The sequence below is a fragment of the Hemibagrus wyckioides genome, linkage group LG11 (assembly GCF_019097595.1).
Source record: "Hemibagrus wyckioides isolate EC202008001 linkage group LG11, SWU_Hwy_1.0, whole genome shotgun sequence".
NCBI classification, from domain to species: domain Eukaryota; kingdom Metazoa; phylum Chordata; class Actinopteri; order Siluriformes; family Bagridae; genus Hemibagrus; species Hemibagrus wyckioides.
Window position 1 is genome coordinate 30,760,782 of NC_080720.1, and position 19,677 is coordinate 30,780,458.

The 19,677-nt window shown below is 37.0% G+C and overlaps 1 protein-coding gene across 1 annotated transcript; it reads left to right on the forward strand.

Moving 5' to 3' along the window:
* The first annotated feature begins 4,649 nt into the window (after positions 1 to 4,649).
* On the forward strand, positions 4,650 to 7,244 carry LOC131361758 (polyadenylate-binding protein 3-like). Its single transcript, XM_058403287.1, has 7 exons — positions 4,650 to 4,815; positions 5,027 to 5,220; positions 5,328 to 5,431; positions 5,602 to 5,908; positions 6,554 to 6,715; positions 6,947 to 6,997; positions 7,115 to 7,244. Exons 1-7 carry the CDS (start codon positions 4,650 to 4,652, stop codon positions 7,190 to 7,192), a joined length of 1,062 nt encoding a protein of 353 aa, XP_058259270.1. The 3' UTR covers positions 7,193 to 7,244.
* Positions 7,245 to 19,677: the final 12,433 nt, after the last annotated feature.

Consider the following 19,677-nt stretch of genomic DNA (forward strand, 5'->3'; position numbering starts at 1 on the left):
TCCCTACAAAGGTTTCCTGAGCCTTTAAATGGTCTCTCAGTCTGGTCCAGTAGGCTACACAATCATGGAGAAGACTGCTGCCCTGACAGACGTCCAGAAGACGGTCATTGACACCCTGCACATGGAGGATAAGACACAAAAGGTCATTGCTGAAGAAGCTGGATGTTCACAGAGTGCTGTGTCACCAACTGGTGTTGTTTCCACTGTGTTTTATCAGGTCCACAGTCGTCTACCAGGAAGTTTTAGAGCACTTCATGCTTCCCTCTGCTGACCAGCTTTATGGAGATGCTGATTTCATTTTCCAGAAGGACTTGGCACCTGCCCACACTGCCAAAAGTACTAATACCTGGTTTAAGGACCATGGTGTGACCATGTGCTTGATTGACCAGCAAACCCCTTGAAAGCCCTACCTAAATCCCATAGAGAATCAATGGGGTACTGTGAAGAGGACGATGCGAGACACCAGACCCAACAACGCAGAAGAGCTGAAGGACGCTATCAGAGCAACCTGGGCTTCCATAACACCTCAGCAGTGCCACAGACTGACCGTCTCCATGCCACGCCGCATTGCTGCAGTAATTCATGCAAAGGGAACTCCGACCAAGTATTGAGTGCTGTACATGTTCACACTTTTTTAGTAGTCCAACATTTCTGCGTTGAACATTATTTTTTTTTTGTTATTTTTTTTTTATTGGTGTAATGTTCTAGTTTTCTGAGATACTCAATTTTAGGTTTTCATTAGCTGCAAAAAAATAAACACTTAAAATATATCAAAAATATATCAGTCTGTGTGTAATGAATCTATATAATATAGAGTTTCACTTGTTGAATTGAATTACTGAAATAAGTCAACTTTTCGATGATATTCTAATTTTATTCAGATACACCTCTGTATATATGGTGGGAGAAACAAAATCTCTGCTGCCCTCTAGTGGACAACTCTGAGCATAACTATGACGACCATGATTTGATCAAGCATGACCAATTAGAGTTAAATATATAAAGGCTAAAAATATACATTATAGAAATATAACATACAGTATCTCACAAAAGTGAGTACACCCCTCACATTTTTGTAAATATTTTATTATATCTTTTCATGTGACAACACTGAAGAAATGCCACTCTGCTACAATGTAAAGTAGTGAGTGTACAGCCTGTATAACAGTGTAAATATGCTGTCCCCTCAAAATAACTCAACACACAGCCATTAATGTCTAAACTTTTGTTTTTGTCTAAACAAAAGTGAGTACACCCCTAAGTGGAAATGTACAAATTGGGCCCAAAGTGTCAATATTTTGTGTGGCCACCATTATTTTCCAGCACTGCCTTAACCCTCTCGGGCATGGAGTTCACCAGAGCTTCACAGGTTGCCACTGATGAGATGTTCACTGGCAAACTTCAGATGAGCCTGTACATGTGCTTTCTTTAGCATGGGGACCTTGCGGGCGCTATTGGATTTCAGTCTTTCACGGCGTAGTGTGTTACCAATTGTTTTCTTGGTGACTATGGTCCCAGCTGCCTTGAGATCATTGACAAAATCCTCCAGTGTAATTCTGGGCTGATTCCTCGCCGTTCTCATGATCATTGAGAGTGCTCCTACTGTAATCTCAGCTCGTTACCTGTATAAAAGTATGTATAAAAGACACCTGGGAGCCAGAAATCTTTCTGATTGATAGGGGATCAAATACTTATTTCACTCATTAAAATGCAAATCAATGTATAACTTTTCTGAAATGTATTTTTCTGGATTTTTTTGTTGTTATTCTGCCTCTCACTGTTCAAATACACCTACCATTAAAATTACAGACTGATCATTTCTTTGTCAGTGGGCAAACGTACAAAATCAGCAGGGGATCAAATAATATTTTCCCTCACTGTATATAATCACTGCCCAATGCCTGTGGGTCATTATACACAGAATCGAACTGAGCAATTATTTTCTTTACCCGTGACACAAAAACTGAAGGATGTCATAGTACGGGTTTATAAAATGTGGTCAGCCCTGAATAGGGGACAATGCCATTTATTTGTTGCTGCTGTTTCTTCTTCTTCTGGTGAGAGAGAGACAAAGAGAATGATAGAGAGACAGCAAAAGAGAGAGAGAGAAAGAGAGCTACGGATAGAGAGAGAGAGTTTAAACTAAAATATTTGGTGATTCTGGTGTGATTTTCTGAGCTTAGAGGTCGTTTCCTCTCATAAATTACGAGATATCGATATGCAAGTAGAGGAGGTTTGTAAAGCACTAAAGTGCCGCTGCATCACTCTCTTTGTCATTTCGAAATAACACGAGGGAGTCGAACGGCATCATGGGTAACATCCAGAAGATGGTAAAAAAGATGGATCTAAAATACATGTTTCAGCTGAAGATCATATGTTCATTATAATTCATTAGAATCCTGCAGCACTTGATGCTCTGATGCTCAGAATCGTACACACACTGAATTAGAGACTGAGAGCCGGAGCATGCAGTCTGCTTCAGCGCACGTGGATCAGCTGATCAGTTAATTATCAGTTTGAATCAGGTGTGTTAGAGCAGAGAAAACACACACACACAAACACACACACAGCTGTGCAGTTCAGCAGCTCTTTATGTGGTGGGTATGAGACCCTGATTTAGCTGATGTGATAATTATAGCATCATTACAGATAATACAGTCTAACTGTGTGTATGTGTGTGTGTGTGTGTGTGTGTGCTTGCTGCAGCTGGAGCTGATCCGGCCGGTGGACGGCGGAGCGTGTAAAGCGCAGAGGGAGTACCAGCTCATGCGCTTCATGCTGGACCACACACAGGTGATGGAGTGACGCTTTTTTCACCTTCAACTGTAAAACCGTCTACACATCACTGTGCATGGACACTTTCTTTATATTTTTCTACATCTCAACATAAAGCTTCAGGCACCTGCTGTGAACAGTGAGCTCTCTGACACTCAGGTATTTAAATAAAAAGCCTTAAAGTGTGTGAAGACCTCAGCAGAAACCTGCTGGCGTTTCTCACTGTGTGTGTGAGTGTGTGTGTGTGTGTGTGTGTGTGTGTGTGAGTGTGTGTGTGTGTGTGTGTGTGAAAAAAGCGAAGCGTGTCAGAGGAAGAAGCGCGTTTGCTGCTAATAAACAACAGATCTCAAAGAAAGAGAAAGGAAAAAAATGTTCATGTGATTGACAATAAAGGAAGTCGAAGCTGAAGCACAAAGTTTTCCTGTTTGTTTTGTTTTAAACTAAACTGCTGGATTATTAGATACACTTAGTTTATAGGTATAAAATGATCGACTGTTCCATGAGTGTGTGTGTGTGTGTGTGTGTGATGCGTATTTTATTAGACCCAATCCAAAGGTGCAGATACCCCATAATGCTACACAGACTTCTAGCCCTTTCTGTATCATTATAGTTACATTATAAACCTAGAAAATAACCAGTATAATGTTTATCTCATCACATCTCCAGTTTTAGTGCTTTTCTAATAAGGTTTGTTTGTGTTTTTTCTGTAACAGGATACGTTACATTTTGGTCTAAAACTTTAAAAGAGCAAAAAATCAAGAGGTTGGTGAGATCATGATCCTTTATAACTGGAATAATGTGGATAAATTGCTTCAGTGATGTTCCACAATATTGGATGCAACTCAACAACAACAACAAAAAAAGATGTTCATTAATTAGTAAAAAATTCGACACCAATTAGCCATAACATTATGACCACCTGCCTAATATTGTTTTGGTCATCCTTTTGCTGCCAAAACAGCCCTGACCTGTCGAGGCATGGACTCTACTAGATCCCTGAAGGTGTGCTGTGGTATCTGGCACCAAGATGTTAGCAGCAGATCCTTTAACGGAGAAGTTCACCTCCAGAACAAAAATCTACAGATAATTTCTTCACCCCCTGGTCATCCAAGATGTTCATGTCTTTCTTTCTTCAGTCGTAAAGAAATGATGTTTTTAAGAAAACATTTCAGGATTTTTCTCCGTATAGTGGCCTTCAATGGTGCCCGCGAGTTTGACCTTCCAAAATGCAGTTTAAATGCAGCTTCAAGGAGTAGTGTTTACGTTAGGTTAATATCTATGCATTGAAAATATAGTCAGTGAATGTTTTTTGGGGATTAATTGCAGCCTCTTTCCTGTACAGGCCTATACAGTGTTTCTATATTAATATTAAAAGCCATTTTGAATTGGATTCATTATTGGGGTTTGTAACTTAACTGCTTAATGTTCTACATGATGTCATGAGGTCATGTGAGGTCATATGAGGTCATATGACTGACCATGTGTTAAAAAAACCAAAACATTCCGAATTCTGTTCTGAGCATCACCTGACGACGTACATAGCAACCATCCTCAGACCAGCTTTAGCTATCGACAGAGAAACAGTGCCCCTTGTGTAGCAGAGATTTACAGCATTTAATAGCGATTTTACATCATTTAGCAGCATTTTACATCATTTAGCAGCATTTTACATCATTTAGCAGCATTTCACATCATTTAGCAGCATTTTACATCATTTAGCAGCATTTCACATCATTTAGCAGCATTTTACATCCTTTAGCAGCATTTTACTTAATTTAGCAGCATTTTACTTCATTTAGCAGCATTTCACTTCATTTAGCAGCATTTCACATCGTTTAGCAGTTATTTCAACAGAGTTTTAACTCTATTATACAATGGCTGCACTGTTTGTTAAAGATCTTCACCCTGAAGTATCTGAGGTGATACTTTCGAGTAGATTCAGACCTGCAGGACACGTCCAGTCTGTCCACATTTGCAGGGACAGGAAGACCGGCTCTCCTCTCGGATATGCGTACGTCAACTTTCGCTATCGAGATGACGGTAAAACAAACCTTTTCTTTTTTTCTACACTGTTTCTTACCTGTTTTTGCAGCAGATTTAAGGCTACATGTGTAACTTCTGTAGTATTTTCTAGTTTTACTATATGGATATGGTCATGTTTTAAATGGTACTAAAAAGATATTTTGATGAGTTATATATAGACTATAATAGACTTTAATTAAAAATGAATGGCTTATTTCTGTTCCCTCAGCTGAGAGAGCCATCAACATGTTCAATTTTGAACTGCTCCTGGGGAGACCCATGCGCGTCATGTGGTCTCACTGGGAACCCACCGCCAAGCCCATCAAGGGAGGAAACATTTTCATTAAGAACCTTGATTGGTCCATTGACTGCACCTCCCTCTTCGACACTTTCTCTGTGTTTGGGAGGATCGTGTCGTGCAAGGTTCGAGCTTTGCGCTGTTATATATGAATATATATATGAATAGCTGAATATCTGTGTTGTGTGATTAGTGTGTTGTTGTGTGTTGACACACTGTGTTTCTCCTGAAGGTTGTGGAATCAAAACGTTACGGGTACGTTCAGTACGAGTCAGCGGAGGCGGCGGCGCTGGCCATCGAACGGCTGAACGGGAAACTCCTGAACGACCGCCAAGTGTAAGTCACGTGTCAATTAGTGTCTTTTTACCAGCCAGGGTTCAAATGTCAGGATTTTTTTACATTCCGTTTAAACTAATTGCATTTAAGATTTATTTATTGAACTCTGAGGACATAACTTCTAACAGCAGGGTTTAGACTCTAAGTGCAGCTTCTCTGTTGTGTTATAGCACCATCGAGTACTTCAGGTCTTGGGAGGAGCGCAAGGTGGAGGTGCGCAGGGCCGAGAAGCCCAAGCTGGAGGCACGCAGGGCCGAGGAGCCCAAGGTGGAGGCGCGCATGGCCGAGGAGCCCAAGTGGGAGGTGTGCAGGGCCGAGGAGGCCACGGCAGAGGTGTGCAGGGCCGAGAAGCCCAAGGCAGAGGTGCGCAGGGCCGAGAAGCCCAAGGCAGAGGTGCGCAGGGCCAGGGAGGCCAAGGCGGATGTGTGCAAGGCCGAGGAGCCCAAGGCGGAGTTGCACAGGGCCGAGGAGCCCAAGGCGGAGGTGTGCAAGGCCGAGGAGCCCAAGGCAGAGAATCCCAATGCGGAGGCCCGCAGGGCCGAGGAGGCCAAGGTGGAGGTGCGCAGGGCCGAGGAGGCCAAGGCGGTGGCGCGCAGGGCCGAGGAGCCCAAGGCGGAGGTACGCAGGGCCGAGGAGCCCAAGGCGGAGGTACGCAGGGCCGAGGAGCCCAAGGCCGAGGTGCGCAAGGCCGAGGAGCCCAAGGCGGAGGTGCACAGGGCCGAGGAGCCCAAGGCGGAGGTGCGCAAGGCCGAGGAGCCCAAGGCGGAGGTGCGCAAGGCCGAGGAGCCCAAGGCGGAGGTGCGCAGGGCCGAGGAGCCCAAGGCGGAGGTGCGCAGGGCCGAGGAGCCCAAGGCGGAGGTGCGCAGGGCCGAGGAGCCCAAGGCGGAGGTGCGCAGGGCCGAGGAGCCCAAGGCGAAGGTTTGCAAGGCCGAGGAGCCCAAGGCCGAGGTGCGCAGGGCCGAGGAGCACAAGGCGGAGGTGCGCAGGGCCGAGGAGCCCAAGGCGGAGGTGCGCAGGGCCGAGGAGCCCAAGGCGGAGGTGCGCAGGGCCGAGGAGCCCAAGGCGGAGGTGCGCAGGGCCGAGGAGCCCAAGGCGGAGGTGCGCAGGTCCGAGGAGCCCAAGGCCGAGGAGCCCAAGGCGAAGGTTTGCAAGGCCGAGGAGCCCAAGGTGGAGGCGCGCGGGGCCGAGGAGCCCAAGGTGGAGGCATGCAGGGCCAAGGAGCCCAAGGTGGAGGTAGCCGTGGAGACAGCTGTCTCAGAAATCAGAGTTCCGGTTCCACTTCAGGTCCGAAACACAACAAAAAGCACACACACACAACAATACCAATATTCTGCATGCTTAATATTACATGCTAAAGATAGTGTATGATAGATTATTAGATTATAGATTACATAGCAAGTGTTTCATATCAGATTCGTAAATATCTTTGACATGATGTATTAACTTTAGTCATTTGGAAACAAAGCCCCACCCACTACTCCCTCTGTCCTCATGTGCGTGTGTGTACGTTTGTAGGTGGATAAAATGGACGCCTTACTGCAGGCAAGAGAAGCTGGTGTCATTCCGGTGAGGATCTTTAATGAAAATTTCTGATATTGATTCATATCTAAATGGATCATTACATCACATCACAGTGTACACAGGAAATAAAATTAATTTCTGACTTCTGCATTTCTCTTTCAGGAAATCCTGAAGAGGACTTTTACAGATGGAAAGAAGAAGAGAAAGAAGAAGAAGAAGAAGAATAAGAGGAAATATTAATGAACCCCATCATTCTTCTTCTTCTTTTTATTATTATTATTGTAATTTTTTTTTCATTCTATTTTTCTTCTTACTGTTATTATTATTACATTTTTTAATTCTTATTCTTATTATTCTTATTAATATTAAACCTTTATTCTAATTCACTACATTATTCACTAACATTATTGTAAATAATAATCACTTACACTGACATTATTGTAAATAATAATCACTTACACTGACATTATTGTAAATGATATTTGACGTCATTTGTATTGTTATTAAATTTTTAAAATCAACTTTGTGTTGTAAGTTTATTTATTTACAAGACCATTTAAATCTACTACTTTAATCATTTAATAAATCTTATAATCTAATAAAAATAAGATAAAAATATACTAGTGAGGATAGATGGATAGACGGATAGACAGACAGATACTAGTGAGTATAGATGGATAGACAGACAGCTACTAGTGAGTACAGATGGATAGACAGACAGATACTAGTGAGTATAGATGGATAGACAGACAGCTACTAGTGAGTACAGATGGATAGACAGACAGATACTAGTGAGTATAGATGGATAGACGGATAGACAGCCAGATACTAGTGAGTATAAATGAATAGACAGACAGATACTAGTGAGTATAGATGGATTGCAGGATAGACAGACAGATACTAGTGTGTTCAGATGGATAGACAGACAGATACTAGTGTGAGTATAGACGGATAGACAGACAGATACTAGTGAGTATAGATAGATAGACGGATTGACAGACAGATACTAGTGTGAGTATAGATGGATAGATGGACAGATACTAGTGAGTATCGATGATTAGATGGATAGACAGACAGATACTAATAAGGATAGATGGAAAGACGGATAGACAGACAGATACTAGTGTGAGTATAGATGGATAGACGGACAGATACTAGTGAGTATAGATGATTAGATGGATAGACGGACAGACTAATAAGTATAGATGGAAAGACAGATAGACAGACAGATATTAGTGTGAGTATAGATGGATAGACGGATAGACAGTCAGATACTAGTGAGTACAGATGGATAGACAGTCAGAAACTAGTGAGTATAGATGGATAGACAGTCAGATACTAGTGAGTATAGATGGATAGACAGTCAGATACTAGTGAGTATAGATGGATAGACAGATACTAGTGAGTATAGATGGATAGACAGACAGATACTAGTGAGTACAGATGGATAGACAGACAGATACTAGTGAGTATAGACGGATAGAGAGACAGCTACTAGTGAGTATAGATGGATTGCAGGATAGACAGACAGATACTAGTGAGTATAGACGGATAGAGAGACAGCTACTAGTGAGGATAGATGGATAGACGGATAGACAGTCAGATACTAGTGAGTATAGATGGATTGCAGGATAGACAGACAGATACTAGTGAGTATAGATGGATTGCAGGATAGAAAGACAGATACTAGTGAGTATAGATGGATAGACAGATAGACAGCCAGATTCTAGTGAGTATAGATGGATAGACGGATAGACAGTCAGATACTAGTGAGTATAGATGGATTGCAGGATAGACAGACAGATACTAGTGAGTAAAGATGGATAGACAGACAGCTACTAGTGAGTTTAGATGGATTGCAGGATAGACAGACAGATACTAGTGAGTATAGATGGATAGACGGATAGACAGCCAGATACTAGTGAGTATAGATGGATAGACAGACAGATACTAGTGAGTATAGATGGATTGCAGGATAGACAGAGAGATACTAGTGAGTACAGATGGATAGACAGACAGCTACTAGTGAGTGTAGACGGATAGACAGACAGCTACTAGTGAGTATAGATCGATTGCAGGATAGACAGACAGATACTAGTGAGGATGGATAGACGAATAGACGGATGGATAGACGGACGGATGGATGGACTTTTTAGGGAATTTAAGGGAATTTTTGTGTTACAGCAGGGGGTTTCTTCATCAGCATTACTGCAGTCCCCACAATCAAAAATATACACAAAGCCGAAATAAAATTAATTAAGATCAATTTAGCACTAAAAGAAATATACACTGACATTTAACTTATAATAAATATTTCAGAAATATACTAGAATACTATGTCAAAATACCATACTACACTATTCCATACTACACCCACTATTATACTGTATTAAGGTATACTATACTTCACTGCTACACTACAATACAATATAACAGTAAACTCTACTTAAATAATACTGATGAAAACTTGTTAATCGATGCATTTTAATCTATCATTGCTTAACGCTTTTGTCTCAGCAACATTTACTTCCACCAAAACCAAAGGGTTCATAGCAGATCTTGTTTATAAATATAATATATGAATAAAATTAAATAAAATAGATACTGCACTATATTACTATATAATATTCTACGCTATACTTTACCACACTATACTATATAACACCACAGTATACTTCTATATGAAATAGCACCATACCATATCCTACATTACATTTTACTGTACTATACTATACTATACTATACTATACTATACTATACTATACTGTACTGTACTATACTATACTATACTATACTATACTATACTATACTATACTATACTGTACTGTACTATACTATACTATACTATACTATACTATACTATACTGTACTATACTATACTATACTATACTACCATGGTATACTGCACCACACCACACTATAGTATATTACATTACACTATACTATATTACACTACACTATATTATATTACATTACACTATATTATATTACATTACACTATACTATATTACACTACACTATATTATATTACATTACACTATATTATATTACATTACACTATACTATATTACACTACACTATATTATATTACATTACACTATACTATATTACACTACACTATATTATATTACATTACACTATACTATATTACATTACACTATACTATATTACACTACACTATATTATATTACATTACACTATACTATATTACACTACACTATATTATATTACATTACACTATATTATATTACATTACACTATATTACATTACACTATATTATATTACATTACACTATACTATATTACACTACACTATATTATATTACATTACACTATACTATATTACACTACACTATATTATATTACATTACACTATACTATATTACACTACACTATATTATATTACATTACACTATACTATATTACACTACACTATATTATATTACATTACACTATACTATATTACACTACACTATATTATATTACATTACACTATATTATATTACATTACACTATACTATATTATATTACATTACACTATATTATATTACATTACACTATACTATATTACACTACACTATATTATATTACATTACACTATATTATATTACATTACACTATACTATATTACACTACACTATATTATATTACATTACACTATATTATATTACATTACACTATATTATATTACATTACACTATACTATATTACACTACACTATATTATATTACATTACACTATACTATATTACACTACACTATATTATATTATATTACACTATACTATATTACACTACACTATATTATATTACATTACACTATACTATATTACACTACACTATATTATATTACATTACACTATACTATATTACACTACACTATATTATATTACATTACACTATATTATATTACATTACACTATACTATATTACACTACACTATATTATATTACATTACACTATATTATATTACATTACACTATACTATATTACACTACACTATATTGTATTACATTACACTATATTATATTACATTACACTATACTATATTAGATTACATTACACTATATTATATTACATTACACTATACTATTTACACTACACTATATTATATTACATTACACTATATTATATTACATTACACTATACTATATTACACTACACTATATTATATTACATTACACTATACTATATTACACTACACTATATTATATTATATTACATTACACTATACTATATTACACTACACTATATTATATTACATTACACTATACTATATTACACTACACTATATTATATTACATTACACTATACTATATTACACTACACTATATTATATTATATTACATTACACTATACTATATTACACTACACTATATTATATTACATTACACTATACTATATTACACTATACTATATTATATTACATTACACTATACTATATTACACTACACTATACTATATTACATTACACTATATTATATTACATTACACTATACTATATTACATTACACTATATTATATTACATTACACTATACTATATTACACTACACTATATTATATTACATTACACTATACTATATTACACTCACTATATTATATTACATTACACTATACTATATTACTCTACACTATATTATATTACCTTACACTATATTATATTACACTACACTATATTATATTACATTACACTATACTATATTACACTACACTATGTTATATTACATTGCACTATACTATATTACACTACACTATGATATATTACATTACACTATACTATATTACACTACACTGTTATATTACATTACACTATACTATATTACTCTACACTATATTATATTACATTACACTATATTATATTACATTACACTATACTATATTACACTACACTATATTATATTACATTACACTATATTATATTACATTACACTATATTATATTACATTACACTATACTATATTACACTACACTATACTATATTACATTACACTATACTATATTACACTACACTATATTATATTACATTACACTATACTATATTACACTACACTATATTATATTACATTACACTATACTATATTACACTACACTATATTATATTACATTACACTATACTATATTACACTACACTATATTATATTACATTACACTATATTATATTACATTACACTATACTATATTACACTACACTATATTATATTACATTACACTATATTATATTACATTACACTATATTATATTACACTACACTATATTATATTACACTACACTATATTATATTACATTACACTATACTATATTACACTACACTATATTATATTACATTACACTATACTATATTACTCTACACTATATTATATTACATTACACTATATTATATTACATTACACTATACTATATTACACTACACTATATTATATTACATTACACTATACTATATTACACTACACTATATTATATTACATTACACTATACTATATTACACTACACTATATTATATTACATTACACTATACTATATTACACTACACTATATTATATTACATTACACTATACTATATTACACTACACTATATTATATTATATTACACTATACTATATTACACTACACTATATTATATTACATTACACTATACTATATTACACTACACTATATTATATTACATTACACTATACTATATTACACTACACTATATTATATTACATTACACTATATTATATTACATTACACTATACTATATTACACTACACTATATTATATTACATTACACTATACTATATTACACTACACTATATTATATTACATTACACTATACTATATTACACTACACTATATTATATTACATTACACTATACTATATTACTCTACACTATATTATATTACATTACACTATATTATATTACACTACACTATATTATATTACATTACACTATACTATATTACACTACACTATGTTATATTACATTACACTATACTATATTACACTACACTATATTATATTACATTACACTATACTATATTACACTATACTATATTATATTATATTACACTATACTATATTACACTACACTATATTATATTACATTACACTATATTATATTACATTACACTATACTATATTACACTACACTATATTATATTACATTACACTATATTATATTACACTACACTATATTATATTACATTACACTATACTATATTACACTCACTATATTATATTACATTACACTATACTATATTACTCTACACTATATTATATTACCTTACACTATATTATATTACACTACACTATATTATATTACATTACACTATACTATATTACACTACACTATGTTATATTACATTGCACTATACTATATTACACTACACTATGATATATTACATTACACTATACTATATTACACTACACTGTTATATTACATTACACTATACTATATTACTCTACACTATATTATATTACATTACACTATATTATATTACATTACACTATACTATATTACACTACACTATATTATATTACATTACACTATATTATATTACACTACACTATATTATATTACATTACACTATACTATATTACTCTACACTATATTATATTACATTACACTATATTATATTACATTACACTATATTATATTACATTACACTATACTATATTACACTACACTATATTATATTACATTACACTATATTATATTACACTACACTATATTATATTACATTACACTATACTATAATACTCTACACTATATTATATTACATTACACTATATTATATTACACTACACTATATTATATTACATTACACTATACTATATTACACTACACTATGTTATATTACATTACACTATACTATATTACACTACACTATGATATATTACATTACACTATACTATATTACACTACACTATGTTATATTACATTACACTATACTATATTACACTACACTATGATATATTACATTACACTATACTATATTACACTACACTTTGTTATATTACATTACACTATACTATATTACTCTACACTATGTTATATTACACTATACTATACTATACAAATAACCTGCACCTTTTGATCGGAGTAGGCGTGGCGGATCATAAATATCTAAACGTTCGATCAGGTACTGTGGTGTGAGAACATTTAGTGTTTCACAGGTCAGTAATAGTATTTTATAAACTGCGGGTTTTACATGTACACGGAATTTGGCTTGGTGTACTGGTGCACTACAATAAAAATATGAACATATAAATATCAAGAAAAATCTAGGAATTTTAAGCAAGAGGAAATATTAACTGTGTAATAGTGCAGTATAATATTGTATAAAAAGTGAACCAGTGCAAACATTATATTACCAAAACTACATTCAGTGCAGATGGAAATATTATCTGTACATTAATTGTACATTAGTGGACCAGTGTAAAACTTTGAGGCAGTTTGAGGTAGGAAGGTAAGATAAGGTGCGGATGCAGTATGGCTGTCTGGGTCGTGTGTGTTAACAGTGTACTCTCACACAGTCTACTTAAAATAGGGACTCTGTACGTCTTCTGTAAATTGTACACTGCTATTGCAGAGACTCTGCATCGTGTGAAGTTTCCGTCTGTGTGTGTGTGTGTGTGTGTGTGCATGTGTTTGTTGGTGTGTGCGTGTGTGCGTGTGTGTGTTGGTGTGTGTGTGTGTGTGTGCATGTGTGTGTTGGTGTGGGGGTGTGTGTGTGTTTTGGTGCTAATGTAGCAAATCAATATTCTCAATATACTCAAATCAATATACTCTCATAAACTTTTCCCATATTTTAGAATGCATTTGCGAATGTAATATCTGACATTTCATTAGATATATTTTGTCTGATCTAGAATGCGAGTGCCAATTTTATTTACACGTCAATTTGATAGAAATTTTCTTTTTAGATATTATTGCTGTATGTTAATAACACAGAGTTTGATTAAAATGTCTTTTGTAAATTTTGTTAATTTTTGTTTATTTCATTTATTCCTATCTTGTTGGAGCTGCTGATGCTTAAAATTTTTACTCTGATGTAACAGGTCATGTCGTTTTTTTACATGTACATCAGCTTGTCTGCTTCCACTCACTATTAAATAGATTATTGCATTTTGTTGCTATGAACCTGTACTTTGAAATGACAATAAATGTGTATCTATCTATCTATCGTTATTCATTTATATATAATATATATAATCACAGGTAATCACAGTTTATCGCATGCTCTGCGTTTGGTCGCTTCGGCTCATGCATGACCTTTGTGCAAAATCTGTAGATATTCACTTCGTAGGCTGTGAGGGATTACAACTCTTGTTCCCTTCATGACGATCCCATCCTCAGTAGTGAGTTCGTCCCTGAAAGGAAAAAAAGGTTTTAGTGGAACTGGCACACTCTGAATTTTCTTTGGCCAGCCGTTCTTGATGGTGTTGCACAAAGTTTGCAGAGTCAACATTTACTTAATTCCTGTACACTCCGGTGGCAAAATTGGGGATAAATAATTCCAGGCTCGAGCTCAATCAGTCCTAGCGACTCCCCTGACAACAACAACACTTTAATCTGTGCATCATCCAAAAATGGTTAAAAAGAGTGTGAGAAAAGCGACAATGACGGGTGGCAATGAAAAGGTGTCATCTCAAAACATGATGATGATCTCTAGTATCAAACAGCCATAAACAACCATTATTTTACTTGTAATAAAGAAGGAACATCCATCTGTGAAACCTAACACACTAAATGTCTTGTTTTAAATGACAAAAGTCGATGATTTAGTCTGTATCATGCTTTAGATCACATACCACATGAAACAGCTTCCCAGAAATTTCTATATATAATATACAACCCGGGCCACGGCAATGAGAGTACAGGATCCTGCCGTTGGTCCACCAGGAGGCTGAAGGATGCAAATAGCAATTTAAGATGTGAAATAATAGTACATTTTTTGCATCTTCTTCTTCTTTCGGCTTTTCCCTTCCTCACAGCGAATCATCTCTCTAGTACGGTTATAGATAAAGGAGATTTCAGTAGATATTTCTATAAATATATGTTTATAAATGTTTGTAAAAACATCCATTTTAATGTACTATCCGCTGTCGTCTGCATTCTGCATGCTAATCTTTACTTGTTCTTCTGATGTCTGAAGGTCCAGAGAGTGCCGAGGGAGCGGTTCTGTCACCAGAAGCTTCCGGATAAACCCCGTGGACTTGGAATCGCAGTACAAGTGGGTTTTTAGAACAGAATGCACTCTTTATATGAGGTTTCTGCTAAGACCTATATTTTGTAAAGGTGTATGATGTATTCTGTGTGTGTGTGTGTGTTTGTGGCTGTTTCGTTGTGCTCTCAGAGAGCTGCTGAACTTGCAGGAGGTGAAGACGAACGTCCTGCAGGTTCACCTGAACGGTGAGTGTTGTGTAAAAGAGCGTGTGTTTAAAAGAGGCTGCTGGTTTAAGTCATGGAGAACTGGAGACATGGTTCAACTGGAGAACGTCGTAGGAGACAAAGTGTTTGTGAGTGTGTTCGAGTATTCCTGGAATTCTCCGTGATGTGTGTTATTCAGTGGCGGGAGATGTTGATGATGATGATGGTGGGCTTTGCAGAAAATCTGGTCTTTCTCCTGGACGCTCTGAAGAAGGGTCAGTTGTCCGATGGCTCTGTTTTTCTTTGCAGCAGTTTTGCTCACGTCATGTTCACTTGCTTATCGTGTCAACATGAGAGAGGGATGAGTAGCTCTCATTAGTAGCAGAAACTAAGTGGTATGTTACCAGAAATCTTTACTATGATGCTGAGATGTGGTTCTCTGACACTAACTCAGTGTTTAGGTGTTTAGGTAACTTGCTACATGCCTGGCTGATGCAAAATAAAAATGCTGATACGTTTTACTAGATCTTCTGTAACTACTATAAACAAACCAACAGAAACACACAGACACAATAAACATAAGAGTTTCTCAAAAATATCCCAGTCGTTCCTGGCCGCAGTCTGATTTTTTTTTAATCAGATGTAAATCCCAGGTGAGTCGTGTATACAGCTGGGACGTTACAGGAGCGGCAACATCACATGATTCCAAAGAAGTGAATGTGAGAGAAACTTGGGAGTGATATTACTGTAACTGATAACCCTGTCTGTCTGCCTACCTACCTACCTACCTGTCTGTCTGTCTGCCTGCCTGTCTGTCTGTGCACCTGTCTGCCTGCCTGCCTGCCTTCCTGTCTTCCTTCCTGGCTGTCTTCCTTTCTGTCTGCATATCTACCTGTCTGCCTACTCATCTGTTTGTCTTCGTGCCTTTCTGCCTGCCTACCTGTCTGTCTGTCTTCCTGTCTGCCTACCTGTTTGTCTGTCTGTCTTCCTGCCTGCCTGTCTGTTTGCCTACCTGTCTTTCTGTCTGTCTTCCTATCTGCCTTCCTGTCTGTCTGCCTGCCAACATGTCTGCCTGCCTGTCTACCTACCTGTTGGTCTGCCTGCTTTCCTGTCTGCCTACCTGCCTGTCTTCTTTCTTGCCTGTCTTCCTATCTGCCTACCTACCTGTCTGTATGCCTGCCTGCCTGCCTTCCTTCCTGGCTGTCTTCCTTTCTGTCTGCCTACCTACCTGTCTGCCTACTCGTCTGTTTGTCTTTGTGCCTTTCTGCCTGCCTACCTGTCTGTCTGCCTTCCTGTCTGCCTACCTGTTTGTCTGTCTGTCTGTCTTCCTGTCTGCCTGCCTACCTGTATTCCTGCCTGCCTGTCTGCCTACATATCTGTCTTTCTGTCTGTCTGTCTGCCTGCCTACCTGACTGTCTTCCTGTATGCCTACCTGTCTGTCTCTCTGTCTTCCTGCCTGTCTGTCTGTCTGTCTTCCTGCCTGCCTCATGGTGTCACACTCTAATCAGCGAATTAACTCAAAATCCCTACAAAGGTTTCCTGAGCCTTTAAATGGTCTCTCAGTCTGGTCCAGTAGGCTACACAATCATGGAGAAGACTGCTGCCCTGACAGACGTCCAGAAGACGGTCATTGACACCCTGCACATGGAGGATAAGACACAAAAGGTCATTGCTGAAGAAGCTGGATGTTCACAGAGTGCTGTATCCAAGCACGTTAATGAAAAGTTAAATGGAAAGAAAGTGTGATAGAAAAAGGTGCAGAAACAACAGGGATGACCGCAGCCTTGAGAGGATTGTGAAATGAAGCCCCTTCAAGAATCTGGGGGAGATTCACAAGGAGTGGACTGCAGCTGGAGTCGGTCACATTCCTTGTGTCGAGCCACTCCTGAACCAGAGACGACGCCAGAGGTGTCTTACCTGGGCTAAGGACAAAAAGGACTGGACTGTTGCTCAGTGGGCCAAAGTCCTCTTTTCAGATGAAAGTAAATTTTCCATTTCATTTGGAAATCAAGGTCCCAGAGTCTGGAGGAAGAGAAGAGAGGCAAAAAATCCAAAGTTGCTTGAGGTCCAGTGTAAAGTTTGCAGTCAGTGGTGGTTTGGAGAGCCGTGTCATCTGCTGGTGTTGGTCCACTGTGTTTTATCAGGTCCACAGTCGTCTACCAGGAAGTTTTAGAGCACTTCATGCTTCCCTCTGCTGACCAGCTTTATGGAGATGCTGATTTCATTTTCCAGAAGGACTTGGCACCTGCCCACACTGCCAAAAGTACTAATACCTGGTTTAAGGACCATGGTGTGACCATGTGCTTGATTGGCCAGCAAACCCCTTGAAAGCCCTACCTAAATCCCATAGAGAATCAGTGGGGTACTGTGAAGAGGACGATGCGAGACACCAGACCCAACAACGCAGAAGAGCTGAAGGACGCCATCAGAGCAACCTGGGCTTCCATAACACCTCAGCAGTGCCACAGACTGACCGTCTCCATGCCACGCCGCATTGCTGCAGTAATTCATGCAAAGGGAACTCCGACCAAGTATTGAGTGCTGTACATGTTCACACTTTTTTAGTAGTCCAACATTTCTGCGTTGAAAATTATTATTTTTTTTGTTATTTTTTTTTTATTGGTGTAATGTTCTAGTTTTCTGAGATACTCAATTTTAGGTTTTCATTAGCTGCAAAAAAATAAACACTTAAAATATATCAAAAATATATCAGTCTGTGTGTAATGAATCTATATAATATAGAGTTTCACTTGTTGAATTGAATTACTGAAATAAGTCAACTTTTCGATGATATTCTAATTTTATTCAGATACACCTCTGTATATATGGTGGGAGAAACAAAATCTCTGCTGCCCTCTAGTGGACAACTCTGAGCATAACTATGACGACCATGATTTGATCAAGCATGACCAATTAGAGTTAAATATATAAAGGCTAAAAATATACATTATAGAAATATAACATACAGTATCTCACAAAAGTGAGTACACCCCTCACATTTTTGTAAATATTTTATTATATCTTTTCATGTGACAACACTGAAGAAATGCCACTCTGCTACAATGTAAAGTAGTGAGTGTACAGCCTGTATAACAGTGTAAATATGCTGTCCCCTCAAAATAACTCAACACACAGCCATTAATGTCTAAACTTTTGTTTTTGTCTAAACAAAAGTGAGTACACCCCTAAGTGGAAATGTACAAATTGGGCCCAAAGTGTCAATATTTTGTGTGGCCACCATTATTTTCCAGCACTGCCTTAACCCTCTCGGGCATGGAGTTCACCAGAGCTTCACAGGTTGCCACTGATGAGATGTTCACTGGCAAACTTCAGATGAGCCTGTACATGTGCTTTCTTTAGCATGGGGACCTTG